This window comes from Chaetura pelagica, unplaced genomic scaffold (assembly GCF_000747805.2).
Source record: "Chaetura pelagica isolate M959 unplaced genomic scaffold, ChaPel_1.0 scaffold121, whole genome shotgun sequence".
NCBI classification, from domain to species: domain Eukaryota; kingdom Metazoa; phylum Chordata; class Aves; order Apodiformes; family Apodidae; genus Chaetura; species Chaetura pelagica.
Genome location: NW_009954546.1, coordinates 153,484 through 172,700, shown reverse-complemented (window position 1 = coordinate 172,700; position 19,217 = coordinate 153,484). Strand labels below are relative to the sequence as shown.

Here is a 19,217-nt window from a genome sequence, read left to right as displayed (position 1 = left end):
GGGGGTAGGGAAGGTGGTGCTGCTTATCTCTGCTTTTTTGCAGGTATGGGGAGTGCACCTGTTAGGAATGAAACAGGGTGTTAGGAGGGTCCGAAGCAGAGTGTTGGGTTTAGGGTTGTTTTCACATCCTAGCGTTAGAAGCACATTGTTGGTTGCTTTTTTTTTTTTTTATCTATACCCTAGTGTTAGGGATATAATAAGTTTGTGTAAGGGAAGTGAAATATCTGCACGTTCCAATGACACCTGAGCTGGTTTTGTGCTGCCTTCCTGCCACTCTTGCAAGCTCTGGCCAGCTGATACCTCCAGGAGGACTGTTTTCTGAGGGACTGAATTGGGCTCCGTCTGGGCGATCTGAACATGGAGCAGGATTTATGTCCAAGATCAGACCCACTTCTATTGTGCTCCTTGGGGCAGGATGACACCAGTAGGCATAGATAATTTTGTTAATTGGGAAGATAGGCAGGGAACATCAGAATTATACCTTAAAAGGTAAAAAGTAACCTGTTAGAACGGAATGTTGTAACAGGGGCGGGAAACTTACAGGATAATTAGAAGCGTCGGATGGGCTGTAAACCCTGGGCTACCCAGCCAGTGGGGAAATGGGAGGGAACTTTGCATCAGGAATAGGGAACACAGCCCGTTATTCACCTTGCTGTGGGTGTGCCTGCTTGTTTAGGTCACCCCTTCTTGCAAGGGTGTAAATAACCTGTGCTTCGCTGAAGGATCCGTTTGGGCCTGTTCACTGGTGCCACAAACGTTTCTCACACACCTTGGTCAGGGTAGGTCACAGATTTGGACATTTCTGGGCATTTTTGCTCACCAATGTGTCTAGAGAGTTCAAGGGTAGGCTTTGAGGGTTAAAATCCTGATCAGCTGTGTTTGTAAAGATAGGGGATAAAAGCAGTGCTTCCACTGAGCCTCGGGAAAGGCTGTGTGTGTGTGAATGTAGGTTTTACACAGTGCTGCGCTGATCTTGAGGAAGGATGGTCTGATCTGAACCAGATCAGCAGCGTTTTCTCGGGGAAATCCAACAGTGAGAACCCCTCACAACCTCACCCAGCAGGGTGGGTTGCTTTGTTTTTAATGTGCTTTTCCCCTTAGCGAGTCTCCCCCATTAGTTTAAATCACTGCAGTTCTGATAACACGCATCCCCTGCTCTGAGTCTCTGTTCGAATGAACCAGAATAAACCACCCTGTTTCTGTGATAAACAGATGCTTGTATACTTTCCCTGTAGAAAAGAAAAATTATTCAAAGTTATTGTAATTTTTTGTTTGTTTGTTTGTTTTGTTTTTGTATAAGTATTATTGATTACTGAAATGGACCCTCTTAAGAAAAAGAGGTGCCCTGCAGAGGAGGAAGGCAGCCTGCTCTGGAGACATTACAGATACCCAGCAGTAAGCAACACTGCGTTTTGGCTTCCTCAGTGATGTAGTCCAGTACTTACAAGGAGCATTGTCTGACTGTAGTGGCCATGAAACTCGAGGGCTTTGGCAAAATGTTGTTCTGCTTGTTCTTCTACAAGAACTGCTTTCTTCTCCTTCATTTGTTGCTTGCTGTTGCACACAGAAGACCCAAACACTTTGCTCCAGGATAACTTTACTCCAGTCACGGGGTAATGGAGACTCTGTGACAGCTCTCTAATGCAAAACATTCCAAATTAAAAATTGCTGATAATTTTTAATCTGGTTTTGTGGTTTGTATTTATGACCAAAAATATTGTGATGCCAGTGTGTCTCTTACAGAATAGCACATATGGTAAATTGTTCTGGTATTTATGTAAATGAAGTGGTAAATAAAATGTTTGGAAGTGGATAGCAATTATTAATACAAAATCCTGAAGTTCATGCCAGAAGGCCTACTACAATATTAATATTAATGCTTGAATTGAGCTCTTTTATCTTTTCTAATATACTGTATTTTATTAACAAGCTAATTAGCAGAAACTTAAGAATGTTTTACTCAGTTATATTAACAAGAACAGCTGCTCTGGTATAACAAAGTGCTAATTAGGCCAAGGAATGAACCAGACAATAATAAAGGAGTACCACTTACCTGAACTGGGCTCTCAGTCTTAACAGATGGAAAGCTTTGTGTGTTAACAACAAATACTAGGACCCCAGGCCTTCAGTTTCTGGCAAGGGAGGCTGTCTTGTAGTTCAGCAAAAGGATGGAAAGTTTGAAATAAAAATTTGTTGGCATGCTTGTTGGCATTGGCTTGTCTTGAAACTTGTCAGCAGGAGTTCTGAGGTCCCTTATAGAGGCCTGCCTCTTCAGCTCCGTGACTGGGGTGGCTTCTTTGGAGGTATAATATTGTAGAGTTTTGGGTCCCTCAGTCCTTAAATGCTTTAAACTTGTAGATTCCCCTTGTCCTTTGCTTCACCCCACACGTCCCACCCCAATATTCCCTGACACTGATCTTCTTGCATTGTTCTTCTTGTCTCTTTGTTCCTTCATAATGACCTGAGTGGTTCTTTTCCATCTCAAACCAACGTTGCTGCAGCTCCACCACAAAATGATAGTGATGTATTAATGACTTCTTGAAACACCAAGCAACTAAACTCATAAAACTAAAATTTTACATCCATGTCCTATAAAATGGTCACTCTGTGGATCTTACTTCATTCTGCTTTTGTAACAAAGGTCCATAATTATCCCAGCCAGAGAGTACAGCTCCAGTTGTTTTACGGACAAATCAAGGTTTTTACAACTCCAGTAACTATTCTTTCTCACAATATATGAGTATCTTCAAGAACCCAGAGAACATCTAGACATGTTGCAGAAACATGTGCATGAGGTTTATTTTTAAAATTTATGGAAATGGACAAGTAGAAGGCCTCTATGCTTTAAATATGAGGAAAAAAAACCTTGTTGTGTCCCAGAAAAAAACTACAATGTAGCCTGCATGTATTGGAAACTTAGGAGAAAATGGCAAAAAAAAAAAAAGGGGGGGGGGGCAAGTTGTTTTTTTTCCTCCACTGCAGACTTTGGGGTAGGAAAGAAACTGTCAGTATAGAGGAGAGTGGGGAAATAATACTTCTAGGGAGAGGCCAGGCAGCTGCTGTTTAGTTTTGATATTTCTCATCTCTAAAAATAATTTTGCTATTTTAATTAGAAGTATTTCTTTCTTTACAATAGGAACCATTTTCTTCAGAATATATATAATGAAAATCTTGAAGACCCAAAGCTAGTATGAGAATATGGAGTCATAATGTATATATATATATATCTCAGAAGTGTATCTGTTCATGTAAAAAAAAAACCCAACCCACACTGTTTTGTCTCCTACAAATAATTATATTTTGAGGTGGGCTTGCACTTTCTTTTATTCATAAATAACTTCTCCTTGCAAGAAGACAGGTTCCTTATGTTGAGATGCACTCAAGATACATTCCTTAGAATCTGTGTTAGAAGCAGAAGTTGGTGTTTGCAGTAGAAATGTGTGTTTCATTATTTCTTTGTCATTGCAACCCAAACACAGATGAGGAAGTGTTAATTGTTTCTTACGGTGTATTTTTTCTCCACTTGAGCAACTAGGAGAAACTGCTGATGTGGCATGTGATTTTTGTTTAATATTCCCCATCATTTTTCCCCCCAATTCTGTCTTTTTCCTTGTCCCTAGGCAGCACTTCATGCATTAAAGGGATTTGCAAGAGTAACGACATTAACTGCCCTCCTGTGACCCACAGGTGCCTCTAATTACAGAACAAGACAGGCTGAGATCAGTAAGATCTCATCTTCCTTTGCTAGGTTATCATATGTTTAATAGATAATTACCAGGGCTTCTGAGGGTCAAGATTATTTTAAAAAGGGAAATTGTTCTTTGCTAGATATAAAATAATTATGGAAATTAGGAAAAATTCCTTCTGGGATATAATTTGTGAGAAGGGCTGTAAAAATGTTGCACTTGGCAAATCTCTTTAAAGAGGTTTGTGACTGAGCAAGCCCACCAGTTTCTAGAGCTGGAATACTGGCTACAAAAGGAGAAGATCCAGCCTATTCTCAAAACCAGGAAGAGTGTGTCACCTGGAAAGCCCCAGGAGGTTGGAGAGCAGGTGTGGGAAGAAGACTTGACCAAGGGAGGGGCAGTGGTGGGCAGAGAGGAGAAGGATGTGTGGGGGAGCTCTGAGGAGAGCTGCAGCTTGCAGTTGTGTGCACAAACCCTCCTGTAACATTTGGCAGGGATGAGCTGTTCTGTCTCTGCAGGTGGATTCTTAATTTTTTTGTGGTAGCTGACATTTTGTGATATGACATCTGAGCTGTATTTTAAGTTGTGCCTCCACCCACAAAAACATTCCCAAAATGTGAACCAACTATTTGTAATACTAAGCTTAAAAGTTTGAACAACTGCATTTCATCTCTAGATATTGAATTTAACAAGAAACAGCAAAAGTTTTAAATTTCACATAGATTTCTGTATCCTTCAAAAGGAAGCAATTCCTGCTTTTCTGTTTCTCCCCCCATCCAGGTGAATTCCACAGTAGACCAGATCAAAACTATCATGGACAAGAAGTCCAATGTGAGGAATATGTCAGTGGTTGCTTATGTTAATGGTGGCAAATCAACTTTGAACAGACTCTTTGATGTGGAAAGTGGGTATCCTTGCTTCTGCCTGAGCTGAAGAAACATGATCCACAGGCTCAAGGAGAGATGAACAAAAAAGGTGGATTGCCATCAAGACTGCCTAAGAATCTATCTTTTGTTTGTTTGTTTCTTTTTCATCTGAAGACAGAAGAATGGTTTGCTCAAAGCTTTGCATCTGATCAGGTCTTTTTGTCAGTTTACATGTGAACCAAGCCATGCATTACGGAACAGTCGCAGAAGTCCAGAGTCTTCAGAGTGCCTCCTGGGCAATATTGGAGTAGAGCTTTTGGGCAACAACTCTTACCTGCTTCTCACTATGTAGAGAGGTGCTTTCAGAAGGCTTGTCAGTAGTAAATTTTGTTTTTATTGGGTTGCTTACAGACTATCACCCTGTTCCTGCAAGCCAGTGCAGTGGGCTGTGTCTTGTTAGTACTACCTCCGTCTTTGATGTCTGCAACTGCAAAGTTAACAAGTTGCAAAATGATTTGGAGCATGACTTACAGTGATTTTACACGGTGGCTGTTGTCTTGAGGTGTTGATTTTGAATAAGAATAGAAAGTAGTTACACCCAAAGCAGAATTTTAGATCTGAAGAACTTTAGAAATTGAAATACTGTTGTTTTTTTTTCCTCTAAGTATATCAAGAAACAGACCAGGTATAATGGCTGATCTCTGCAAGTTTTAAAATCAGAAAACTATTAAACGTTAATTAACTAATTGTCTTCTCTCACAGGTCAGTTTCTTTGTATTATGAAGTCTCAGACAACAACTTGGCCTTCAGCAAACAGTGTAGGGATGGTTCAAGTTTTCTTATCAACTTAATGGACTCCCCTGAACATGTTGACTTCACCTTTGAAGTTAGAGCAGCTCTCCGTGTCACTGATGATGCCCTTGTTGTGGTGGACTGTGTATCAGGTAAGCACACTCTTCTAATTAGACAGACCTCTAAGTATTTTATTTACTTCCCCTTAAGAAAAACAAACACAGAAATGTGGATGATGGAAGAAGCTGCTTTCTCTGGAAGTTTAACTTCTAACGGTATGAGTTCTGATTTGCAGTCTTAGCCCATGGCCTTTGCTGTGTCTTGGAGGGTTACGTCCACTCTGTATCCAGCTTGTTGGTTGAATGTAGAGTAACTGAGGAAATACAATTCTGGGGAGTAGAGTTGGCCATCATTCTCCTTCTTCAGCTAGAAAATAGATCAATACATATAACTGAGAACTAACAGTGTTAGGAAGCTACAGGACTACCACCAAGTTCCCAGTTTGAATTTCCCAGTCATTGCTTTACAAAGTAGATGAGAGATCTTGCCTGCATGTATAATGCATGTATTAATTGTACTTAATTTTTCTAAGGGGTCTGTGTGCAGACAGAGACAGTTCTGCAGCAGGCTATTGCAGAATGAGTCACATCAGGACTCTTGATGAACAAAGAGGATCAGCCCTTTCTGGAATTGCAGCTGGAGCCTGAGGACCTCTACCAGATACTTCAGTATGTTGTGGAGAATGTCAATGTCATAATTTCTGCCTACAGAGAAGGTGAAACTGGACCAATGGGTATAAGTATGGTAAAGAAAACTTTAAAACTTTGCTATGGTTGAAATCCTATTTTGGAGCCTTGTTATGAAACAATAGCCTACACTTCTGGCAGTTCAGATCTCTGGTCAACCTAAAGGAGCCATTCTTCAGTCTCATTCCAGCCCCACTGTTTGATACTTTTTATTTTTGGTGATGGTGTTTCAGACTAGCCAACTGGGGAGCAGAAGCAGCTGGGAGGGAGAAGAGAATTCATAAAGCAGATCCTCTTCTAGTGATGCATTCTCACTAACAAAATGTGTAACCTCAAGCCAGTTGCTCAGTGTCATTCAAACATCAAATGTCAGACGTTTGCCTGGGGCAAAGTGCTGAAGGGAGGCTGTAGTTTGAAATTTAAGGCAAAGGACCAGAAGCTGGAAGATCAGCTTCCTGTGCCTGGCTTTGCTGCCTATGTCACTTACATGACAGGACATGCAGCCTTTCTGGTATTCCTGACTGATAAGACATTTAATTTGCTCTTTTCTGATCTGAAGATGTAGGTCACTGTTACTCTGCCAGTAATTATATTGTAACGTGCTGGGTATCTCTGGAAGGATGGTTTGAAACTAGAAAGGCAAAGAGTATTTCCTATATTGCAGCTGAGAATTGTAGGATAAAAATCCAGAGTCAACCGCAGGTCTTCTCTGGTGGCTCAGCTTTTAGAATAAGGAAATGCCAGAATCAGGCTGCTTCAGATAATATATTTTTCCAGAAAATAGCTACAATACAGGCCTTTTCACCAGAGTTTTCAGACTTGGTTCCCTTTTTTTCAATGTGATTCTGTACTGGCTTGTGTTATGGCTGAAACTGACTGCAGCTTAACCTAGTTCCTGGTGCAAAGGACTCTGGGCTAGGATTGTGTTCTGTTACATTCCATGAATCTCACTCATCCTTAGGACAGACCAGGTTTATCAGTGTGGCAGGAAGGAGCCACCTGTATTTTAATTTTCCAGTGAGAGCTCAATAACAATTCAGATTATATTCTTTCCAAAGTCATAATCCTCCAAATCCTACTCAGCACTTTATAAATATATTTATGAAGTTTATAATTTAGCCTTTGTTATAAATACATTCACCATGTGGGACAAAGTAAGGCTCTTGCTTCAAAAGCAGTAATTAGTAGACCCATTTTCAGGGGTCTACTTGTTGTTCTTTGTTCCAGAAAATATTTAGCATCTTCACTCATGCTAACTGTCATTGAGAGCAAATCGATAATTTTAAATCAATGTTTTGTGACATGCATTCTGTTCCCCCCCACCCCCCTCTTTTAACTCTTTGCCTGTCAAAGATGGATCCAGTCATCAATACTGTTGGATTTGGCCCTGGTCTGTGTGGCTGGGCATTTACACTGAAGCAGTTTGCTGAGATGTAGGTAACCAGAGGTGAAAAAACACAACTCCCTCCAGCTGAGTGGTCAAAGAAAGTAGAAGATGTGATAGAAAAACTCTGGGGTGATAAGTAAGTAACACAGCACACATGAGAGGAGCGTAGGAACATGTTCAGACGCCACAGTGACACTCTAAGGGTATCAGTGATGCACACCAGTAAGGGATGAGTTTGTGCTTCTGTAAAGCTAAGCTCTCACAGGCAGCTTAGAAAACTGGTGAGAAAGATGAGTTTGTAACCCTTAAAGCAAAAATACTTTTGTGTCCAAGAAAGGCCATTGCTTATGATGCAGCTGTACTGCTTGTGCCTTCTTTTGTGAGTTCTGAGAACCTGCTCAGTCAGAGCAGATTAAGAAGATTCACTCTCAGAACTTCAGGACATAAATTCTTTTATGACCCCACCTGGAGCACTGTGTCCAGTTCCACAGCAGCCAGCATAAGAAGGACATGGAGCTCCTGGAGAGCGAGTCCAGAGGAGGCCACAGAGATGATGAGAGGGAGCCAGGCTGGGAGAGTTGGGGTGTTCAGCCTGGAGAAGAGAAGGCTCCAGGGAGACCTTAGAGCACCTTCCAGTGCCTGAAGGGGCTCCAGGAAAGCTGGGGAGGGACTTGGGACAAGGGCAGGGAGGGATGGGATGAGGGGGAATAATTTCAAACTGGAAGAGGGGAGATTGAGGTGAGACATTAGGAAAAAATTCTTTGCTGTGAGGGTGGTGAGACCCTGGCCCCCATTGCCCAGAGAAGCTGTGGCTGCCCCATTCCTGGAAGTGTTGAAGGGCAGGTTGGATGGGGCTTGGAGCCCCACAGGGTTCTCCAAGATTTCTCTTGTATTTAAATTATTTCAGTAAGGCTTCAAAAGACAGTTATGGGCAACAGGATGGAGTAAAAGGATTCCTGACAACACATTTGCTTACATGCCTGGTTTTCTGTAAAAGCCAAAAAATGCATGTCAGTCATCCTGAAAGTCATCCTTTGGCTCCCCAGATATCTTACAGTTACTGCTACATTCAAAGAAGGATTAGCCACTTTTCTGCTATTTTAATCTCTGCTGAAATATGAAACTTCATGAAGTTTTCTTTCAGAAATAACTAAGTGGAAATTTGCAGAAAGAGTGGTTACTCCTAAAGTTCAAAACTGGGTTAGGAGAAACAAACATCATCTTTGATATTTTGATTCAGCAGCTGGAAAATTCAGCAAATCAACCACTAGCCCAGATGGAAAGAAGTTTCCGAGGACATTTTGCCAGCTAGTTCTGGATTGTGTCTTTAAGATAAAGTAGTATTTTGTCTCGATTGGATTGCAGGGGCGTAAGGGAAGATTTACAAACCATGCTTTTCATAGAGACTAGGAAAACTCTGCAGTGTAGGAAGAACATGCAAAAGGTGGAGCAGAAGCAGAAGTCTGCAAGTCTGAATGGTCTGTTCAGTGAAACAACATAGCCCTTGGGCACTAGCCCAAGGTGGGGGGCAAAAAAAGGAATGCATGAGTGCTCATTTTCTGTAATTCAAACATATAGTTATGTCAACTTGCTTGTTCTAGGTATGTATTCCTCATAGCCTTCAAGAGGATGTAAGTAGTCATAGGGAATTTTTAAAAGGCTATCAGGAGTATTTACATTGCATCTCTAGGCATAGGCTGCTATCCAGAAGGTTTTTATGCGGGTCTGTTGCAAGGCTTGGTGAAGCAAGTTTTAATTACACTGTGAACTTTGTGTTCCTAGGCCAGGATGCCCTGCTGGCTGCCTGCTTGAGGTGCCTTGCTTCTGAGGGTCACCATTCACCCACCTTCCCCTGCAACAGCACCAAAACACCACTGTGAACTTCTCTGTAAGGGGACACCCGATGATGAGGCTGCTACAGGTTAAAAAAAAAAAATTCCCAGTGTACCAGGGGCTGTCAAAAATGCTGCACCCCTGGTGCACAGATGAGTAGAACTGCCTAAAATGGATTTGGATTAAATTTCTGTGTTATGGTGGTAATCACTGATTTGGGGGACTCTGTTGAACAGGGTGTTAAAAAAAGTAAGAAGCAAAGGAAAAGCCTTGGGGTGCTACACAAAACAACTTGCCTTATGTCCTTATATGCTGGATGCTGATTAAACCACATTATATTTATTTTAGATTTGGAGAAGATGTGGTTGAAATGAGCAGGAAGATGGTATGCACCAGCCTTTGGATATACTGTAAGAGATGGATGAACCAGCAAGTTCATTACTCTCATTCTCTCTGCAGCTGTGATGCTGGTCTGCTAAGATTCTGTGGTTTCTCCCCAGTCACAGTCAGAATCATAACAAGGTACTTTACTTTCAAACACTTCCAACATGTTCCCTGGTGGCTAACGTGTTGTTACTCTTCTCTGATTCATTCTCCACCTTCAAGCTGGGGGATGAAAATCTGGTAAAAAAAAAATTGAACCCTCTCCCAGTTGTCTGAAGGTGGGGTTGAGGTCATTACTAGATAAAGAGCAAATAGCTGACTCTGACATTCAAAGGGAGGATTTAAGTTTTGAATAATTCATCTGTAATATGATTCTCAAGTCTTTTCAAGAGGATCTGCATTTTTTGGATTTGTGTGGATTTGTCACTTCCATCAGAAAGCTGCAAATGTTGAAATAAATAAATTGTATCTGAGTCAATTTTAAATTCCAGTATCAGCAGGAGAGAATCCTTCCTGTCACAGCACAGGTGTTTAATCCTCTTAATGAGCTGTTTACTCTCACAAAACCAGAAGAGGATTTCTGGTTAGAGGTCCTGCTTCTGACCATAGCATCCGTGTCGTCGCTGAGGATGCAGACTTCCAGCCCTGTATTTTCCGGATTATAATGCATTACAGGGGATCTTTAAATCCCCCTATTCAAGCCTTTTCCTGGGACTAGGTCATATTGGTAGAGGTAGAGTGATACCATGGAACCTGCTAATAGAAGAGGAAAGCTTCAGCAAGCAGGGAATACTATCAGAGATCTCAATATTCAAAGAAAAAACAGTGTTGAGTTAAGGGGTAAAGCAGCTTGGCAGAAAATAAACCCCTGTGTGTTCCAGCTTGTCCTCAGATGCCTGAGGAGCTGTGGGCAGCTGGGCTGAGATCCTAAGTGATGCCCAGTTCAATGTTTATGGTCCAGTCATGCCCAGCACCTCTATTGGACTCTGATGGTTCCGGAGGCACCAACGCTGCACTGTCCATCCTGTGAGCTCTCAGGGCCACACTAAGAAATTTGGTTGTGTCCAAGAACTCCCATGGCTAGATTAATGAGCAATGCCGTTTATTAAAGCAACAGATGCACAGATTCATGCAGATTGCCTGTGGTAAATTCCCTGCCTGCAAAGCATGTGCACATTGATCACAATGGTGGTGATAATAGATGTACTCCTGAAGATGTTGTTTCTCCTGGAGAAGCTAGCAGGGCCTGCCTGGATGACTGAGTGACCCTGGCGTTAACACGCTGCCTTAGGGGGAGAAGCTGCAGTTTACTGGTGTTTGGAAGTGATGAGCTTTCCACTTGGGAATTGGATCTACTTGACAGAAATCAGACCCAGTTGTATCTTATGGTGGGACAGCTGGTGAAGAATCAAGCCAGGTGTGCGTGTGCTACCTCCCAGCAAACACAGCATGTGTTGTATGAAGGCTCGACCCTTTCCTGGTGGCCTTAGGCAGCACCATGTGTTATCTGGCAGAGAAATGTGAGTGGGGTGTGTCTGAGGCTTGTAGGGTTTGATGCTGACAGTTCAGGTCCAAATATCTTGGCTGATGTTACGAAAGGTGTCCAGTATCTAAGCAAAGTCAGAGATAGTGTTCTTGCTGGTTTCCAGGGGGCTACAGAAGAGAGAAGGCTGGTTCTGTCTGTTGTGGCTGTAGCTGGTGTCACTGAGGTGGACCTCAGCTCTGTAGTACTTACTCGTGAAATCTTCAGAAAATGTCAGTGCAACAGTGGGGTAGTGGGCCAGTTGGAAGGTGTCCCCTCTGAAGGACATATGTCACTCCACCTGTGTAATGAACACAGTGTCTGTGGGTATTTTAATGTTTGTTCCAAGTGTGAGTTCCCAAATGCCAGCGTTCCTGGAAGGACACTGCTCTGTGTGCAGTGCACACTGCCTTAGTCCGAAGACCACTGTTCAGCATCAGCATGAGTGACTTAAATCAGGCCAGAATCCTGCTGAGTGTCAAGTTCATCTCTCAGAAACTCCTGAGTAGTATCACACCTTTGTGTTTCTCCTGTTAATACTGCAGAGTGTCTTGTGTCAGGAAAACGTGGGAGATGTTAATTTTGATTTCCGTGCTGTCCCTCTGCACCCTGATCCTATTCACTGTGATGGTGGGCAAATCATTCCCACTGTAAGGAGGGTTCTGTGTGCCTCTGCTCCCACAGCACAGCCCAGGCTCATGGAGCCTGTCCACCTGGCAGGGGTACAAGAGGGTATTACAGAATAATTGTTGTTGGAAAAGACCCTTCAGATCATTGAGCCCAACCGTGACCCTGCGCCGCCACCAACAAAGATGCAACAATCATAGTGTTTCTGCATTCTCTTCTGAGAAACCATAGCTCTGCTCCATGTCCTTTAGTTCAGTGATGCAAAGACTTTGTTTGAGAAGAGGTTTTTCATTCCAAAATTAGAAAGAGGTTGACCAAGACCAGCAAAATGTCGGTGGGGCAGTGAATTGTGCTCTTCCTTATGAATTGCCAGTACCCTTGGGGAAGTTATGACTTGGGGTTTCTTTCCCCTTCCTTTCTTCCTGCCACTGTAAAACATTCAGGAGAACAAACAGTGGGCATTCTAAATAAGCAGAAAGAACAGTAGGGATTTTTATCTAAAAGCCTTTTTTTGAGCTATTTAAATGTTGACTTCTGTTCTTTGAATTACTGGATTTTCTTGGTAGATCAAATTCTTCCCTGAAAGAGTCTGGAAAACGTATTCCACACTAAAAGTATTTATTTACCACCAAGCACAGCTATTCACATACCAACTAATCTTAAAAGCAGTTGAAAGATTTAAAACCTTTAAAAATCAATTCCAGACTACAGTGCTGGGTGGTGGGCAGGAAATCTACCAGCTCAGTTGCTTGAAAAATGTCCTAGCCATGAGGGCCAAAGGAGACAAGGGCAAATAAGGGCAAAACAGTAACACTGAGGTTTGTTTTTTTTTCAGCTTGGTGACTTGTGAGACCTATCATGACACAGCAGGGGAGTTTTGCAGTGGCAGTGGTGTGTTTCTAAGCAAATGTGACTTTTTTTTTAAGAACAGTTTTAATCAGAGTGCTTGTCAGCCATGTTGTAAGCTCTATGGTAGGGGTACAGTGAGATCCTGCTTGTATAAAATTTGCATCCTGCAGTGCATGCATTTATTACAAAGCACTAGAGGAATCTGCTTCCTTCTGCCCAAGACAGCTGAGGCATGTGCAATTCTTCCTCACTTCGTGTATGTAAAGTACAGACCAGTACAGTCTGTATATACAGTACCTAGAAACTTCCCAGCCACATGAGGCAGAGGAGACAGGCACAGCTTCTGAAAGATGTCTGAGAAGTCAGAGTGAAGGCACAAGTTACACGAGTGAAATTATGCCTGTCTCTGGTGTGATAACTGGTGATCTCTTTCGTTCACGTTAACTTGATAAAATTCTTGTTACAGTGCCCGGAAGAAGTGGTTGTTGGAATCTGTGGTGTGCTGAACAGGAAAAGGGGACACATTTTTGAAGAATCCCAAATGGCAGGAGCTCCAGTGTTTGTGGTTGAGGCGTTTCTGTTTTACCTGTAAATGAGTCATTTGGTAAGACAATGCTGGTGTTGTTACCCACATGCAATTAAAGACCTATGCAGGGTCAAAGAGACTTAAGAATTCCCATTTTATCAGCTCCAGACTTCCTCCTGTTGTCCCTTTGCATCTTCAGCTCAGCCACCTCCTCTCTTTTCCTGGCAGTCTGCTCTGTTGGGCTTTTGGGTCAGCAGAGTGCCAAAAAGATGTGGCATCTTTGGCACAGGAGGACTTTTCAGTGTACACCGGGCTCGCGTTCCATCATTTTTAAAGCAAGGTCACCAAGGTCTTCCTCTGAAGGAAGCCTGGAAGAAAGAACTGGTCTTCAGCAGCAGCAGGCTAGAAAATTTGGTACCAATTTGTATCTTTAAGAGAAGGACAGAGTGCCAGCCTGAGTAGCTTAAATGGCTTTATACCCTCTTGTGCCAATCTTAAGACCACCTATAAAATAATAATTCGACCCTTCTTATGCTCCCCCTGAAACTTCAACTTGGTGTGTTACAGAGCCCTCCCTCTGCCATTGTGGTTTGTTTGTGTGTCCCATTCCCCTCCTCCTGAGGGTTCTGAGAGTATCCTGTGACACCAAGACACAAAGGTTACTGGTTTTATGGGGTGTGTCTGGAACTCCTCGTGCAGGAAAACTGACAGAAATGTCAGGAGTTATTTTGCAGGGGGCTGCTTTGCCAAAGTGTATTAGTGTGGTAACTGCTAAAGTCATCAGCAGTGAAATAAGAGAGGCTTAACTTTCAAAGTCTAAACTGGCAATTTAACTGCTTAAAAGAACAGTTTACATGTGTTTGTGTGGCTGGGGTTTGAGTATTTTGGGGTGTTTTTTTCCCTTCTCCAAGTTTCCACAGAGGAGAGGTACCACTGGAGCATAGCCTGGGCAACAGAGATGTGGGCTCCTTTTTATATAGGTAATTATTTTTCCTATTATCCTTATACCTTTTTTGTTTTACTGTTACTCTTTCATTAAAGTTGTTTTAACTTCTTCTAATCTGTAAGATTTTTTTATCTCTTCCTTCCTTTTGGGAAGGGGAGGGATTGATGGAGAGCATCTGTAGTCCATGTATTAGCTGGCCCAGCCTTAAACCCTGACACACTTACAAAGCTGCTGCTGAATCCTGCAAAAACAGCCGTCCAAAACTGGGGAAAATACCAGTATTCTGCAATCCAGTCACTAGGTGCAGTTCTGCAGTAGCAAAGTCTTGAGTTCCCTGAAAGCAGCTCTTCATGGGATTGAATGCTTAGGAGGTGGGGATGGCACTGCTGGGAGGATGGGAAAGAGGCAAAGGACACACCTGTGCATCTCCAGTGAAATGTGAAGCTCCTGCACTGCCAGACTAAATGTCACTGCATCCCAGCAGCATGTTCATGACAGAGGCTAAAAGTGACTGCTCCTGTAAGAGAGACGGCAGGGCAAGCACACAGTCCCACTTGCTTTTTACAGCCCCTTTCAGAAGCTTGCTGGGGCAGCAGTGGTTTCCTGATCAGGTGGGTAATCCTCCAGGGGTTGCTTGATGAAGTGAATCATCCTCCCCCTCAGCACAGAGCATCAGCAGCCACAGTGCCGTGTCCATCCGTGTTCCCATCCTGCACCGTTCCTGCTGTAACTGCTGCTCTGATGAAGGAACCACAGCTGCACAGCTCTCTCTTACAGGTGCAGGCTTCCACTGGGCACAACACTTTGTTTTCTGTTCTTTCCTAGCAGGTACTCACATTTCTCATTTTTACTGCTTCTGAACAGTGAACTAACACTTCTGTCCTACTTAAGACCTCAAGCTGAGTGGCAGTGATCAGCTCAAGACCTGAGCCATATACAACATCATTTTCCCCCTATAGTTTGTCTGAATTGATGTTTGTTTGCCTTTTTATTGCCCACTTACTTGCTCACACCAGTTCTTTCTGCAGTTCTTTGGAGCTGGTCTCAGTTCTACCTGCTTGAAAGAATTACTGCCAACGAGCTGTTTCCTAACAGTATCTACCCAGGTTCTGGAAGAATGATTTTAGGGTTTTGTCTATGTAGAAATTCACAATAAACCAGTTTTATTTTTTTCCCTGTAGCTGGCTCATCCCTTTTTAATTTTAATTTTTTCCTTTCCACTGGGTTTTACTGCTGACTTGAGATCCAACACTGTTGGCCAGGCTTTTCCACAGTGTGGTCTTTGGTCCATTTTGGCACATTTTGCCTGGAGATCTTATGACACAAATTCTCATCTTGGGCAAGCTGTGGCTGAAACATGTTAAGCACCAAGGCTTTAAGGAGGGTATTCCACCTCTGGATAACTTCTAGATTAAGTTACCATCACTTTATTTCACATGTGATGCAGTGCCCAGTTTTGTCCTCAAGCCATTTACTCATAAAACCAGGAAGAAAAGTTTTCAGTGTCACATTAAATACACAGTGCTAACGTGTTGTGGTGACAGCATGATCACCTGCTAAAAAGGAAATAAAATCACATGCTAAGTTGACCTTGTGGAGTTGTTGTTGCCTGTATCTTGTGATCACAGATTGCTGTCTCAGAAATACACATTAAAATCAATACATCAGTTTCCTAGAAGCAGTAGTGCCCTTTACAGTTTGCCCAGTCACTGTTGCCTTTCGGTGTAGGAAGCAGCTCCCTGCACGGCTGCTCTTAGAGCACCTTCTGCTGAACTGCCAGGTTTTCTCCTCTCAGCCCAGAGGTTCATGCTTTCATTTCCACCCTTGAATCCCCTCTGCTCCTGAGGGCTCACAGTGAAAGGCTGGCAGTTACAGTGAAGCTTTCTAGCATCTAGCAGCTATGTATGAAGAGAAGAGAAAAATTCCAATTCTGAAAGTGCCTGGACAGATGCAGAACCTCCTGGAGCTCATGCTATATTTTGGGACAGCAAAGTGCTGCCTGCATCGCCCATGAATGTTTCAGACAGCTTCATCTGGCCGCTTAAGAAAAAAACATTAGAAACCAGGCTTCATGTGAATAGGTACAGCCTGGCTGCAATTAGTATTTTAGCAGCTAGCTCTCTTAAAGGAGCTCTCTTCCAGAAAATGCAGATGTAGCAAATGGAGAGGTGGGGAAAAAAGGGGGCACATCTTTGGAGCATGTGTCTCATTGCCTGCTCGTTATCTGTGCAGCAAGGGGACTTTGTGTTAGTCTCATCAAGCTTTACTGCCCTTCTGCAGTTGGTTTGCAGGTGTCTTTGATATAGTCCCTTCATACCAGTAACCAGGTACTTCTGCAGTGGAAACAAGAAGGTAAGAAGTCATCTGACCTTTTCTTCATGATTTTTCTTCTGTTAGAAGTTCTTGGATAGACATTCTGAGGCAATTTAGAATTTGAAGGAAAGCCAACCCAAAACCTGATCTAGGTACAGTGGACAGACTTGCTTAGAGAAGTGCAGGAAGGGTACAGGCCTGGGTTCAGCTGCAGCCCCCAGCCCCTCTCTATCCACCACTGAAGTTAATTCCAGATGGTCTTGTGGGAAAAGGTGAACCAAGGGGTGAGTAGAGCTCCCTGCAGAACTTGATCCCTCAGTATCCATCACCCCCCTGCTCACATGAATTAACAGATTCAGGCCTCACCCAAGCCTAGTAGCCAATTGCCTACTGTGTGCACAGCAGGATGTTCTTCCCAGGAACCCTTACACCAGCCCCTGCCAGCCCAGCTCTGTCCTACGCTGGTAAGGCTCAAACAAGTGCATTTCTCAGAGCTGTCATGGGTCCAGAAGGTCTAAAGCTCAATGCACCTTCAAAACTCCTGCCTAAAGCAGCTGGAGAACACCACTGTCCCTCATCCTTGAGAAGTCACTACTAACAGGGCAGAATAATTAACAAAATCCCACCTCTGTTTTACACCACAAACAGGTTAAGCACCTGTCCTAACAGTGGCACTGAACTTTCTCAACACACAGGCGAGATGTTCCCATCCTTTCAGCCAGTTCAGCCACTGCCCCAGCACAAACAGCACCTCCAGCAAGAGAAACCAGTTTTAAACACTTTATTCAGAATTACTCTGGAACCTCTCTCCACACTCTACAGTTCAAGTCACTGTGCAATTATGATGCAGAAAGCATTGATCTGCTGCAGGCCATTGGGATTAAAAAAACAACTTCATGAGTAGCATGGCTTTATTGGAAGTAGATCATGCTAAAAACCCATCCTTGACAGGTACAAAAAAAAACCTCAAGGGATAAGGAAAGGGGAAGAAAGACTGGATTAATATTAAGACCAACATGTGAATTCAAGACTTCTTTGAAAGATCATACCAAAAAAAGGCAATGAGCAATAGTAATGCAGCATTGAAGGTGGGAGTACAGGGCAGACATAGGTTACAATAATACATCCTGCTCCAACATTTCTTATCTGTGTACTTGGTTCAAACACTGTAACAGTAACAGAAGGCAAAAAAGCACCAGACATCTTACTGAAGAAAAAAGAACAATGGAAATGGGGGAAAAAACAAAAGCTGGTAATTTGGGAAGGAATAATCTCACATACAGTTACTCAGCAGAAACACAAACACTTGGAAAAGCTGCTATGCCAACATACAGACAATTCTATTATTCCAGCTCTGTGGAAGGTGGTTTTCCTGGTCTGTAACCTCATCCACAGAGAACTGATGAAGTTACCCTTATCTGTGTGTGGGGAGACAATGCATACACACAACACAGCAGCAGATTCCTTAGAGGAGTCAAACAGAAGGAAGTTATTACCATCGAATTGGAAACATCATGATGAGGAGGCCAGGTAGTGTGGGACAAAGTATCACTGAGCCCTCAACACCTAATTCCAGTTAGGCAGGAACACTGTGCAGCTACAGCTTTCGTCTTCCAAAAAAGCCAAGCCTTCCCCATGGTGAGTCTAAGTGCAGTATTCCCAAGGAGAATACGAGAGTTTCTGAAGCGACACAAGCCATGAGCAAGAGATCCTAGAAAATAATCCTGCACTGCAGAAAGCAATCCCTACTTGGTCACCCAACAGCTGCCATAGAAAGCATCCACTTCACTTGACCAGCTGGTGAGGGGTGGCAGTTCCAAGAGGGCCACCAACCACTTTATAATCTAAATCTGAGGTTAAAGGCTTTTTTTGTATCCCCTCTTAAAAGTTATAAAACAGGAAGTTCAGCTGTAGCTCAACTGCGCAGCATCTGGAGGCGGCGGCGGTGGGGAGGGAGTTCTGACGTGGCAGCACAAAGACTGTGTGATGCAGGCTTTGCATAGATAGTTTGTCCCCTCTTGAGCCCAAAGAACATTAAAAGGAAGAAGTCACAGCTTAGGATTTCGTTGCATTTGTGGAAAAACTAGGAATCAGAAGGAAAACAAACAAACAAAACAGTAGTTCCCATTTACAGAGGCTTCCCCTGCATCCCCACATAGGAGGGAAGAGGGGAACAGGAGACATACAACACAAGTCATGGCTATTTCACAAAGCTTCATTGTCTCAAGTTTAATACAGGCCCCCAGTGAAAATACTAAAAATCCATTAATGCTCACACTCCTGCACCTTCGTCCAGGTTGTTGCTGCTCGAGTGGTTAAGTGCCTTTTTTAAAATTATTATTATTATTACAAAAGTTTTAATTTGTTTTTACATTATTGCTGTGTTTTACAAACAAAATTTAAAACCATTCATGGAATCCACTCCGCAACAACAAAGAAAAAAAAGAAGTCAGTTTCCCCAGAACAAGCTAAAAGCATAAAAGCATGTTCTGAAGGGGCCTTGTCTACAACAGCTACCTCATAAGCAAGAAAAAAAAATAATAATAATAACCCCATCGCTTCTTCTCTGTTTTCCAGAAGGCAACTCCTGTCAATAAATATCAAGAATATCCCCCAAGATGCTCGAGTGGCAGAGACTGGCAGCAGCTGTGGTGAGGCCTCTCCTGGAGAGCCGTGCTGCCCCCTGGGCTCAGTCCAGTGAGATGATGTCGGGAGCGCCGCCGCCGCCGGGGATCACGGC

The 19,217-nt window shown here is 43.0% G+C and overlaps 1 protein-coding gene and 1 pseudogene across 1 annotated transcript in view; one reads left to right on the top strand and one right to left on the bottom strand.

The window, feature by feature from the left end:
* The window catches only part of LOC104395339, a 21,162-nt pseudogene extending 5,588 nt beyond the window's left edge, over positions 1-15,574 (top strand).
* Positions 15,575-18,525: 2,951 nt separating this feature from the next.
* PIAS2 (protein inhibitor of activated STAT, 2) overlaps positions 18,526-19,217 on the bottom strand; it is a 22,010-nt gene continuing 21,318 nt past the window's right edge. The window contains exon 14 of the mRNA XM_010005028.1: positions 18,526-18,560. Coding sequence (XP_010003330.1) covers positions 18,526-18,560 — 35 coding nt within the window. The remainder of the gene's footprint in view (positions 18,561-19,217) is intronic.